This window comes from Palaemon carinicauda, chromosome 10, assembly GCF_036898095.1.
Source record: "Palaemon carinicauda isolate YSFRI2023 chromosome 10, ASM3689809v2, whole genome shotgun sequence".
Classification (NCBI taxonomy): domain Eukaryota; kingdom Metazoa; phylum Arthropoda; class Malacostraca; order Decapoda; family Palaemonidae; genus Palaemon; species Palaemon carinicauda.
Window position 1 is genome coordinate 152,816,838 of NC_090734.1, and position 13,666 is coordinate 152,830,503.

Consider the following 13,666-nt stretch of genomic DNA (forward strand, 5'->3'; position numbering starts at 1 on the left):
CCTTTTAGTCGCCTCTTACGACACGCAGGGATACGTTAGCGCTATTCTAATTGTTATATCCCCGCGGCCACAGGAGGCATTATATGTCTAATATAAAAGGAATCATGTACAACTTTAGATAAATTATACAAAACTAGAACAGCTACCTACCTATAATGCCAATAATAAGCTGGTTGGTAACACTATCGATTCCAACTAGCAGTGAATAATCCATGATGAGCTGCTGAGAGAGAAACACTGTATCAGCAGCAATGGCCCTACTAAGGACAGTCTTGCTGTGGGGTCTAACATATAGAGGGGATGAGCATGCCATTCTCACCAGGTTCTCATCTAACAGTACTAATTCCGATTCCTGTAATTAAAAAGTAAATCAATGTTAGAATAAAATAAAATAGAAAATTAAATACTTGTGTTAGATTATCCTTATTAAGGGTAAACATTATACGATAAAGTGGAAGGATCGGGTGAAAGATGAAATTAGAGAAGGTGGATAACATGAAAGGATGTAAAAGATGCAATTAGATAAAGAGGATATAGTGAAAAGATGCAAAGAAAGATGAAATTAGATAAGGAGGATAAAGAGAAAAGGAGGAGAAAAATAAACTACCCGTACTTATATTTTATGCTCCAGGGAATTTACAGCATTTAAATTCATATCTCCCTACCTCTTTACCGGAAGTGTTGACTAGTCTATTCCTAATAGATCCCTTCAAATCAAACTTATGGGTGATATTTCGTTGATAAAACAAGTTCTCCATTATCAGCACATCCATTCGCTGTGCTCTGTTTGTAGTTGCATTTTTGTATCCAATCCGATACACACCTGTTAGTGGTAAGAAGACAGTATGTAGATTAACACCTCAAAATATGTAAGTATATAAATACCTCAATTAAAGCAAAATATCTATTTGATCCTGTCCAAAGTTTTGCATAATAATGAATTGGTTTCAATTTGATTGTGTAATCTGAGTTCATATCCTACAAAATGATAAACACCCAAAGGAAAAAAAAATATATATTTCTTGCAACACTAAGTCAACTAAACAGCACAATACTGAATTGGTTTCAATTTGATTATGTAATCTGACTTTACATTTTCCAAAATGATAAACACCCAAAGAAAAAGTGTTTTTTTGCAATACTAAGTCAACTAAACAGCAGACAAAATTTCCTATATAGGGCTTAAAATTTTTAAATATGATTCAGCCACTGAATATGTACAATGAAATCACATACACAAAGAAAAAGATAACATCATATCTATATCTATACAAGTAGTTTATAATGCAATAGAAGAAAGATATTATTTTATAGACTTACATTCCCAATTACATTGCAAAACTCACCTACAATCCTTGTAAGAATAGTTGGCATCTGTTCTTTATCACAATTGACAATATAATGAATATAGGCAGGACCAAAATCAAGGAATGAGCTCATTTCAAAGCGAGACATTTCCTTCAATATAAAACGGTCATCTGAAAGTGTCAGAATATATCTTAGGCATACTGTACTTTCAACTGTTATTGTGAAATATTTTGAACATATACTGTATAAAGCAATCTTGATATTAATTCATGAGTTACCATACCTTAATATAATACAAATAATAGTGTTTTAAATCCAAGAAAAATTCCTCTAAGTGAACAAGTTACCAAACTGATTTAAAGAATTCTATATAATACAAAGTTGACTTGTACAGAAAAGACAAAGAACACTAAATAGAGTTAGCACATCCCTTCATAATGCATATCTCAAATGCACTTTCAGAATTCTATATACTACTACCCTTTAACAGAAAAGAAAAACTCTTCCCGATGCAAATTTTAAGGACGGGAGCAGCTAAAGAAGCAAGTTCAAGCAATAAGAATAGGAACACTGAATATGGGCAGCATGAATGGTCAAATCAAGGAAGAGGCAGATGTACATTTTGTGTGCAGGAAACAAAATTGAGAGGAAAAAAAGCAAAGGATATTGGCAATAGCTATGAATTGCTATATAGCGGAGCTGATAAATAAAGAAGTGGCGTAAGGATTGTCATCGGTAAAGAAATGAAAGAAAACATTGCGGCATCGAAAGGAAAAGTGAGAGAATAATGAAAGTAAGGTTGTGCTGTGGTGGACATATCTTGAATGTAATAAGTGCATATGCACCACAGACTACAGTGAAGAGGTGAAAAATAAATCCTAGTGAGATATGGATGAATTCATGACAGCAACAAAAATAGAAGAAAGGCTAGTTGTGGGAGGAGACTTGAATGGGCACATCGGGTGCAACTGTGAAAAATAAATAGAATACATGGAGGACATGGCATGGGAAAAATATACAAGGAAGGAGAATTGATAACAGACTTTGCATTGGCATTTGACGTGGCAATTAATATCACCTTTTTCACAAAAGATGATTATATGACATTAGTAGTGGAGGGAAAACAGACTAATAGATTTTTTATGTGTAGAAGGAGCAATTTAACAGAAATGAAGAATTGTAAGATCATTAAAGGAGTTTGTTAACAAACAACACAGGATGGTAGTGTGAGATCTCTTGTTACGACGAGTTGGAATGGGGAAAGAGGTAATCCAACCGAAGATAAAGTGGTGGCGTTTAGAAGAGCAAGAAATTAGAGATATATGGAAGCAGTATTTAGGGGCATCAGATTGGCAGAAGATGTGGACATCTAGTGGACAGAAAATAGTGCAATGATCCTTAAAATTGCAGAATTATTGGGGAAGACATCTAGTTGAGGACCACCAAAGGAGAGAGAGAGAACTGGTGGTGGAACCCACACACCCAAGTTAAGATCAAGAAGAAAAGGAAGCAATCTGACAAAAATAGGATAGCTTAAAAAACTGCAAATAAGGAAGCTAAAAGCAGTTGTGGTGGCCTGTTGATAGCATACTTGTCTGGCAACTGCCAGACTGATGTTTGAGTCACACTCAAACTCGTTACTCCCTTTAGTCGCTGCAACCTCACCATCCTTGTGACATAAGGATGGGGTTTGGGGAGCCTACAGGTCTATCTGCTAAATAATTAGCAGCCATTGCCTGGTCCTCCTTGTTCCTATCTAGGGTAGAGGGGGGTTGGGTGCTGATCATATGTAATATGGTCAGTCTATAGGGCTTTGTCCTGCTTGATAGGGCAATGTCACCGTCCCTTGCCTCTGCCACAAATGAGTGGCCTTTAAGTCTTTAAACAAACAAAAGCCATTGCAATGGAAAAGCTCTAAAAACTTAAGAGACAGCTGAAGGCCAAAAGAGAATACACAAGTTAGCAAAAAGCAGAGATAAATCATCAAAGAATTCAACACATATCAGACAGACCAAGGACAAAAATGGAAGTGTTTTATCAAAAGAGGAAAGCATTAATACTTTGAAGAGTTACTAAATGGAAAAAAACAGAATAATAATAAGAGATGGAAACCCTAATGAAAGAATAGTTCAGGATATCAGCAGAGTAGAGGTTAAGGTGGCACTGGATAAAATGAAGAAGGGGAAAGCAGTGGGACCTGATGGAACACCACCTGAAGTGTAGAAGTGTTTAGGAGAGGAAGGCATAGACATCCTGGGGAGTTTAATATCCAAGATGTATCGACAAGAAAGAATGCCACACATGGAGAAATAGCCAGATGGTCCTGATCTACAAAGGGAAGGGTGATGTGCAGGAGTGTGGGAAATACAGAGGAATTAAGCTTATATCACATACAATTAAAATATATGAGAGGATTATAGAAGGAAGTTTAAGAATGAAAACCACAATTTGTGAAGGACAATTTGGTTTTATGCCAGGAAAGAGCACAGTTGATGCAATATTTGCACTAAAGCAGACAGTATGGAAATAGAGAGAAACAGAGGACTACATCTGGAGTTTATTGATTTGGAAAAAATCTTATAATTGTGTACCTAGGCAGGAAGTGTGGAGATGCTTGAGAGAAAGGTGTTTCTGAAAAGTATGTCAGAATAATGAAAGATATGTATGCAGAGGCCACCAAACAAGTAAGAACCACTGTAGGAACTAGAGAGAAGTTTAAGGTGAAAGTTGGTATCCACCAAGGTTCAGACCTTAGTCCCTGCGTGTTTGATATTGATGCACGTTATAAAATTGAAAGTTAGAGAAGAGGTGCCTTGGAGTGCAATGTTTGCTGAAGGCATTGTGCTCACTGATCTAACAAGAGAAGGTGTCCAACTCAAGCTAGAAAGATGTGAAAAACAACTTAAGTAGAGGCTTAAAAATTAGCAGAAAAAAGACAATGTGTGTTACCAGGTGGGAAGGAATGGCAGAGAACAGTGAAATTAGGCCAAAAGGCAAAGAGGGTTAGCTCCTTCAAATATGTTGGTATTGTTATGAGCAAAAATAGAAACCTTGATGCAAAAGTCAGTCATAGAATTCAGTGTGCATAGATACTTTGTGGTCAGAGGGTCATTGCAAAGGTTAAAGGAAAGTTTTATAAAAGTGTTGTTATCCAGCGATGCTCTATGGGGCAAAGTATTTTAAAACAGTATTTTCAAAGCAATTTTACCATGTGACTTGCAGAAAACTGATCCAGATTTTCCTCCTCTCGCCTCCCACTGAATACATCGACTCAGTGAACGGATGTACATTTCTTCTCCGTAAGGAAAAATATTCTTACGAAGTTGTCTAAAGTGCTCGGCAAAAAATATCTATAGAAAAGAGAGACAGGATTTTACTGTGTAAGGCAATAAGTGTGTAAAGTTGGATAATTATCTTCTTGTAAGTTGCTTAATTCATAAATAAATAAACATTATTTTGATTATTAAACAGCAGTGACACATTCAAGCATCCCCTGTTGCTTATGAACACCACCATTTGCTACATAAATGTTTTCATTATACCAAAACTCACAAGTCTAAGAAAAATAAGGATATTACCTTGCAGTAAAACCTTGCATGCTGATCAAACCACTGTAGCTCTATATGGAAATCCTTTAAGGCTTTGCTCTTATCAGCATCTGTGGTAGCTGTCGAGATGCAGAAGTCAGAGTCCTCACTTCCTAGACTTTCAGCACCACTATCAGCTGGCAACGGAGGATCCCTCTCTCCAGACCTATTAAAAAGAATGTACAGTATAGCTTATGTGCAAAATTGAAGACAATTTGTTTACCTAATATGAAGGGTCAAAAGAGCACAGTACTGTCCCAAAATGTCACACAAAACTAAATGCCATTTGCTTTCCTCAGTAGTGGACAATATACTTTGTCATAAACAATGTTATGGTTATTAATGAGCTACTTAGTCAAAAAACAACTACCTGTATTTTTTTATTGCTGAACACATTTAGTTTATAGTTATCAATCTATATTTACAAATAAAATCTAAAAAGTCTGATATGGTTTAATGTGATAAAATGTGATAAAATGGGATAAGAAATTTCAGTCAGAATTGAGATACAGTATAGAAAAGCTGGATAAAGACAACAAATATTAATGTTCAACTTTAAGCCAAATTACACTCATATCACGGGTTAATAGTTCTCCCTGAAGTGAAATCCCCCCAGCCCCCCAAAAAATATTCACCACACTCAGAATAAATTAGTTATCCTCAAATAAAATTGTAAATCCAAGCCCCAGGCAACAATAACTTTATTAAATTGCTTATCTCAACAAAAAATGGAGTTTTTAAGACATATGGTTGCAGTAAAACATACCTGATATTACTCCCTTCTTTCTGTAACTCTCTTAGTCTCTTTTTAAGGACGGCAAGCTGACGGTCATAGTCTTGTGATGCTAGGGCATGAGATATGATGGACGAAGGTTCATCTCCAAAGACAACCACAGGAATTTTCACTTCTGGCAGTAGAATATAATGTTCATTTGCTGGAAAGGGAGACTGAAAAGAAAATATCCATTTATTACCGAGTACATTTTAAGTGATACATAATTCATTTACATGATTTTTTTTATTTTCAAAATACTGTACAGTAAACACTACAAAATCCTAAAGAATAGATACAGTATCTGCATTCAAAACTTTTAGCGTCTGTAGAGTTCAAATATAAGTGATCCACCTTTTACTAATAATTATTATAAATTGAAGAAAAAACTACTACACAGTCATTAATCATGACAATTTAATAGAGAAAAATGCCATTTATTTTTAGATAAAATACAATAATCATTTATAACTTTGAGAATAACATCTAAAACTATAGAAGAAATAGACCAAAGATTAGCCAAGAAAAGATTAAATGGTATTAGGAGGTGGATATACAAAATTATTGTAAAAGTGTAACTTTAATACGGTGAAAAGAGCGCACATGAAAAATAGAGGGCGTAAAACCAGAATAATGTAGAAAAAACATATAACTGGGAGAAGCTAAGCAGTGAAAAAGTGATGCAGGCTAGAAGTACTTGGGGAACCTCATTAAGAACAATTACAAGAAAACAAAAGTTTAGTTTAGTTTTTGGAGTACAGTGAATATTAAAAGAAGGCTTAATAGGCGCTAAGATTTTGTCAGATGTAATTCATTGATTAATTAGGATGTGCATGATGTGATTGAATTTAAAATATTCCCTTCCTACAGGAGAAAAGTTAGCAGAGAAGATGATCTCTAGGGAAATGATAATGTTTGTATACCTACGAAGGTGCATGAAAGAATTTAGCTTAGAAATTGGGACTCAATTGGCAAAAGTAGTACTGTATGTATTTTGACGAAAGAAAGTTGGTCAAATACTTCATGTGGAAATTTTACAGGGGAATATCTAATTGCAACATGTACGGATATACTGTATACCATATAATTAAAGTTGAATATGAAAGATGTGATATACAGTTTAATACTTAGGTTTAACAAAAATAGTCTTCCGTCAAAACCATTTTCGCTAGTACAGCTTTCGTAAGTGAAATGTAGGCGAGAGATAAAAGTGCTAAAGAGTAAAATTAAGCTTTAGACTGTTTTGCTACATCAAAAGGTTTAAAAGAAATTATAAGAGAAAGGAAGATATGCCCTGCCATAGACAGCAAGTAGGCAATGAGACAATAATTTAGCTTCAATCTGGGAATTGGAAATTTTTATACCAAATGATAGCCTTTGCGCTGCTCTATTCATTACTGTATTAATACAAGAATTCCTTCTAGTGTTTCCTAAATATCTAGAACAAGAAATTCTACCAAAGTTAGAGACAAAAAATTTATAAAAGTTGTAGTAGTCAAGCAAACTTCTAGATATTTTCAGGTTGATATTTAAAAACTACATGCATACCCGAATATCACAAATCTTTAAAATAATTTTTCTTTTTCTTGATTAATCAAACCCAAATCCTTTAAATAGGAGGATTACATACTCCTCAACTGTCCTTGACCAAAGGTACAGTACCCTCCCTAGCAAGGTTGGTACCCGGGAGCCCTCAGTTTCTCTCTCACTTATGAGAAAGATCGATTGGAGCCTCACAAGATTCCCTGGGATCTATAGTTAGTAACTGGAAGATTGAAAATCTCTACAAAAAAAAAAAACTATAAGCATTAGCACTCTGATGAGTACCATCTATTGACAACATACACAACTAAAATTTACTGAAAAAACTATGGATGTCTCAAAATCCTTTGTGGAATTTAAGTCCTTGACAGTAGTACACTACTGTAGCTACTCCATTTCTACAAAATGGAGTTTTTTCAAATTATACATGTATTCATAAATTTTACGCATTAGTGACAAACATAATTTTTTCTAATCCAGATGTAAACAAAAAACCAAACTGATCAGCACTACTGTTACCAAAGTACCCAACTAATGAAGGCAAATGTTCAGCGACTTTCCGGTCTTACCTTTACTGTTTTTTCTCATACATTAAGAACTCATTATTTTTCGATTTCTTCTTGCTAGAAGAAGTGCCAGAATCAAATGGAAAGGAGCAGGAAGAAGAAGTGGGAGGAGGAGCAGAGGACACTCTTCTCACCCTTACCACCCTCTTCAGAGTCGAGGTCTGGAAGACCAACAACTATTTTCATGGAGGATTAAGCCTCAAGGGTTTCTAAGATAGCAATAGGAGCCTGTAGGGAAGCAATCAACGGAACATCATCCTCCAATGCCACCACATAAGTCTGGGTCACCAGTACAGGAGTAACCTTTGGAGCCCTACCAACTGCCAAGGACTTCTTCAGCTTATTTAAAGACAGGGTACACAATCTATACAGGAACATGTTTTCATAGCCATCCTCAGTCGGAAGAATGCTACGAGTGCAAAGATCATCTTCCCTCCCGCAGGTACTTTCCAAGGACCAAGCCTGAGAGAAACCAGCAGGAGACAGTGAGTTGGGGTCCCAAATAGAAAGGAAAAAGCTATAAAGGTTTGGCAACATTAAACTTTTAATTTCCAAAGTCGACAGCAAAGAATCCGCCCGTTGAAATACTACCGCTAGAGAGTTATGGGGTCCTTTGACTGGCCAGACAGTACTACATAGGACCCTTCTCTCTCTCGTTACGGTTCTTTCCCTTTGCCTACACAACCACAGAATAGTCTGGCCTATTCTTTACAGATTCTCCTCTGTCCTCATACACCTGACAACACTGAGATTGCCAAACAATTCTTCTTCATCCAAGTGGTTAACTACTGCACTGTGATTGTTCCTCTTGGTAAGGGTAGAGGAGACTCTTCAGCTATCGAAAATCAAACCATTGTTCTCTTAGTCTTGGGTAGTGCCATAGACTCTGTACCATGGTCTTCTCTTGCTTGAGGGTACACTCGGGCACATTGTTCTATCATTTTTCTTCCTCTTGTTTTGTTGAAGTTTTATAGTTTATATAGGAAATATTTATTTTAATGTTACTATTCTTGAAATATTTTTCCTTATTTCCTTTCCTCACTGGGCTATTTTCCCTGTTGGGGCCCCTGGGTTTATAGCATCCTGCTTTTCCAACTAGGGTTGTAGCTTACATTTAATAATAATAAATAATAATAACTGATTTTTTTGAGATCTTCCCACTGATGAGGAGGTTACAAACAGTACTTAACAAATGGAGAAGACCACAAACAATTGTACCGTAAGCAAAAAGAACGGAAGGTGGGTAACAGTTGCAAGTCTAGAAAAATCTGCTACACTACTTTCCATCCTTGCCAGGGCACAAATGACTTTACCATGTTTCCATATTTTAAAGAGAAAAAAGATAAGTAGCCAGAGCCAGAATTATGGAGGCCGCAAGAATATGACTATACTGCTTAAGCTTGAGTCTTAAAAGTAGAAGCCTCGCTCCTGGTGGGTGGGAGTGGTTTCCCCACACCACTCGTTGGTAGTTATAACTGCCTTGCTAAAGTTTCAATGGCCATTCCACCTTATGCTGCGGTCAAACTCCTATATAAAGGACGAAGGTTGTTTTTGCATAGGAGCAAACACATTACTGTATAGCAAAGTATAGTTTTGTACCAAGAAATCTATAAACTGTACTGTACTTCCAGCTTTTTATTTACATATACAGTACTAACAAGATAGGTTTTAAGGAAGGCATTTAATTCCAATGCAAAATTAAAAAGCCTAGCCTAATCTCATATACTAACTAAATTTTAGAGTAAATCAACTAAAACACTTAACTTACATCAACTAGTAAATTTGCAGAGGACGACCAAAATGTAGATATGATATTCTTAACTGCACTGGCAGCAATTCTTCTTTCATGAGCACGCTCAGTTTCACGAGCCATTCCCGTTTGACCACCCCCATCAGACAGGGACCTCTCATGCCCTCTACCAGGAGACTCAGCCAATGAAACATGCGTTCCAATTAACCCATCACAAGAATCTGAGGCTGAAAATATATAAGAGTCCAACATTCCAATAAGATATTGTAAACTACAATAACTTATCTTATTAACACTTATTGTAGTCCCTTAAGAAGTTTTTCTGAGCAGTTATAGTAATAAATCTTACAGCATCATAAAACATTAAATTGATACAGTACAGTATTGATATAGGATATATAAAAAAAATAAAGGTGCTAAATGTCTGACATATGGATTTAAGACTTATATGGCTCTGAATTGGGGAGGCAATTAAGCATCGCTGTTGCAAGGGAATAACCCTGCAGTATAGTATTAGTTAAAGTTTGGACAGCCAGATGGAAGAAAGGAAGCAAGACAGGTGAATTAGAAGCCACTTAAGACTCCTAAAGGATAAAATGTCTGACAACAAACTTCTTGAGAAAGGACAAACCTTGCCTGCGATGAAGTAAGCCAGAGCTGTCAGCAGGCTGATTTGGCAAAACTGCTTGCAGGCCACCGCTTACATCATTCTCATTCTCCCAACTATTTAAAACCTCACTAGATGCTGATGACAAAGATAAAGCACTAGTACCTTGACAGTAAAGAAAAATGATCATGAGTTAGAAGAACATTTGAAAATCAATTAGAAAGTATATGAAATTCATAAAAGTGTAAATTAAAAAGTCCTGTAAAAAGCTACGCTTGCAATTTTATTTATAGGAATGATAAATTCTTATTTTGTTAGAACAGTTTAAAAAAGATGAGTTCATTAGTAACTTAGGGAAGAACAAGTATCACGGGGAAAAAAATAAAGAAAATAATATCAAAAGAAATGTATTTTTCTTAGCTATATAGACTCGAATCCTTCAAAATAGGGAAACTTCTTCAACAGCTCTGGAACAGCCATTAAATCGTTAACAAGAAAGTTGATTAAAGACAGCTGGTGTGACAAGAAGATCCGCCTACCCACCTCTCATAGAATAGCCACTTCTGTCATTAGGCCTAGAACTGACAGGGTGGTTGGAGTGGGACATTCCATTTAAAGGACAGGTTTGCACAGCTATGGAATACAGTAAACAGATTACTTTTAAAATTTGTTATTTGTTCCTACATGTATAAAAGCCTTTTGTTTTTAAAGTGCTGAGACTCGCTCATTTTATAGGTATATGTTGGCCAGGGCACCAGCCATCCGCCTAGATACTACCGCTAGAGTTATTGGATTCTTTGACTGTCCAGACATTAATGCATTGGATCCCTCTCTCTGGTTAAGGCTCATTTTATCTTTGCCAACACATACACCAAATAGTCTGGCCTAGATTCTCGTCTTTCCTCATACACCTTACAAAACTGAAATTACCAAAAACCTCTTCGCTCAAGGGGCTAATTCCTGTACTGTAGTTGTTCAGTGGCTACTTTCCTCTTGGTAAGGGTAGAAGAGAGACTTCAGCTATGGTAAGTAGCTCTTTTAGGAGAAGGACACTCCAAAATCAAACCATTGTTCTCTAGTCTTGGGTAGTGCCATAGCCTCTATACCATGGTCTTCCACTGCCTTGGGCTAGAGTTCTCCTGCTTGAGGGTACACTCTGGCTCAATATTCTACCTAATTTTTTTTCCTCCTTGTTTTTTTTAAATGGTGTTGGGCAGGCTTAATAGAAGGGCCATTGATGCCTGGCATTTTATCAAGAGGTTGTCTTTTCCATATCTGATTCTTTCTTTTCTCAAAACCAATCTTACTGTCCTCCCTTCAGTTGAAGTGGCTATCCTGGAGGGTGTTTAGCCTTGCACGGTGTATCGGCTCCTCCATGTTGACCAGTTTTTCTAACTTTTTTTTCTACAGTCTATGGGTTTGATCAATCACTTTATTTACATTTATGCAGATTGTTTTTGTTATAATTCTTGTTAATTTAGTTTTCAAGTATGATATCTCTCTTTTATTATCATCAATTCTTATGCTGTCTAGAGACATTGAGCAAAATCCGGGACCGGTACGTACTAGATTTTGTCAATGCCATCTACTGTATTGCAATATTCGTGGTCTTCATGCAAATATTCAAGACCTTACAGTTACTTTCAGATAGTATGATATTCTTTTGTACTCGGAAACTTTGGTTTCTAATATGAGGCACTCATCTAAGCTCCTTATAACTGGTTTTAAGAAGCCAATAATGTTGAAACGTGATACCATCCCTAGGGCCAGGGGAATGGCGGTGTATATGAGGACTGAGTATCCTGCTTCTCATAAGTCCTTCTATGAATGTGGATGTCATGAGATTCAGGTAATAAAAGTTTGTGACAGACATAACTGCTGTGTGTGTTCAATCTATCAGAATCCTGACATGGATGATTCTATCTTCAATTGTCTTCTTACCATTATGGCTAAGATACAAGATGATGATAGAAAGGCCTCTTTTGTCTTTGTAGGTAATTTTAATGCTCACCATAGGGAGTGGTTAAGTTCTGTTTCTGATACCGATCGCCATGGCTTAAGAGCTTTAGGCTTTGCTTCTGAATCAGGCTGTGAGCAAATCATAAGTGAAGCTACTCACTGGTAACTGATTGGACCTCGTATACACAGACTCCTCTGGCGTTATAACAAGTAAGGTTGGTTCTCCAGTCGGAATATCTGATCATGCCTTGATTTTATTAGTAGTGAAGACTTAGTAGTCTGTCCCTGATGTATCATACTCATGTAAGATTTATATGCAGACTAGAATGGAATTTTGCATAATCTTTTGGCCTTGAATTGGTCACAATTGTATAGTAGTGTTGATCCTATTGTCCCTTTGAATGAGAATCTAGTCAACACAATTGATTGACTTTTCGTAAGCTATGGTACAGAGTGAAGGACAAACCATGGTTATTTGGAGAAGCAGGAGGCCCATCATCTTTGGAAGGATAACAGATCTGATTTGACCTGGAATAATTATACTCAGCTTAGAGCTTTTGCTCAGAGTTTATGCTTTAACTGAAAAGGAATACAATCTAACCATAAAAGAAACCCTTTTTGGTACAACTCAGAATCATAAGTGGTGGACTACTCTTAAATTTGCACTCTTTGATGTAGACGCAACAGTTCTTCCTTTACTTAAACCCGAAGGCTTAGTCACTCACTGTCCAAAGGCAACCCTTTTGGCTGATATGTTTGACAGTAAACAGAGTAATGAGAAACTTGAACTTCCTCATTCCTGTTTTCCTCAGGCTAAACTAACTAGTTTACCTTTTCGATCTCGTGAGATTAAAGCTCTGTTGATGGACCTTGATGCTAATGGGGGTGTAGACCCAAATGATGGTTTTCCTTTGTTTTTTATAAAGACTGCAGATTTCTTAGTTCCAAAGTTATGTTACTTTGCACAACTTAGGAAGAGCAGCAGCTTTTAGCACTTGGAGAATTGGTAATGTTACTACAATATGTAAAATGTGACTGTGGTAGACCAAGTCCAACTGATTACTGTGCAATTTCCATAACTCCCATATCTAAAGTTTTTGAATGTCTTCTGGCAAAACGTCTTAATAGGTTTGCTGAAGGTAATCATCTGTTCCCTAGTTTGCAATTTGGTTTTCGTAAAGGCCTTGGAGCATGCGATGTCCTTCTTACAATGTCCAATGCTGTACAGAAATCCCTTGATTGTGGTCAGGAAGTTCGTATGATTGGCCTTCATTTTAGTGCTGCCTTTGACAGTGTTAATCATGAGGCCCTTGTTTTCAAACTCAAACAGTTGGGAGTGGGTGGGTCGTTTCTTAGTATTATCATCTAATTTTTAAGCAATAGATCTCAAAGAGTAGTTGTTGATGGGCACCATAGTGAGTATAGGAATGTGATATCTGGTGTTCCACAAGGTGGTAGTATTATTATTATTATTACTAGCCAAGTTATAACCCTAGTTGGAAAAGCAAGATGCTACAAGCCCAAAGGCTCCAACAGGGAAAAGCAGACCAGTGAGGAAAGGAAACAATGAAATAA

General features: G+C 36.5%; 1 protein-coding gene across 6 annotated transcripts in view; it reads right to left on the reverse strand.

Annotated features, from left to right (window-relative positions):
• fab1 (fab1 kinase) overlaps positions 1 to 13,666 on the reverse strand; it is a 248,905-nt gene that overhangs the window by 16,796 nt on the left and 218,443 nt on the right. For all 6 annotated transcript variants that reach the window (XM_068382042.1, XM_068382041.1, XM_068382038.1 and 3 more), the window contains 8 exons: positions 10,157 to 10,297; positions 9,544 to 9,752; positions 5,662 to 5,843; positions 4,887 to 5,061; positions 4,517 to 4,658; positions 1,347 to 1,478; positions 666 to 823; positions 151 to 352 (listed from right to left, as the gene is read on the reverse strand). In XM_068382042.1, coding sequence (XP_068238143.1) covers positions 151 to 352; positions 666 to 823; positions 1,347 to 1,478; positions 4,517 to 4,658; positions 4,887 to 5,061; positions 5,662 to 5,843; positions 9,544 to 9,752; positions 10,157 to 10,297 — 1,341 coding nt within the window. The remainder of the gene's footprint in view (positions 1 to 150; positions 353 to 665; positions 824 to 1,346; positions 1,479 to 4,516; positions 4,659 to 4,886; positions 5,062 to 5,661; positions 5,844 to 9,543; positions 9,753 to 10,156; positions 10,298 to 13,666) is intronic.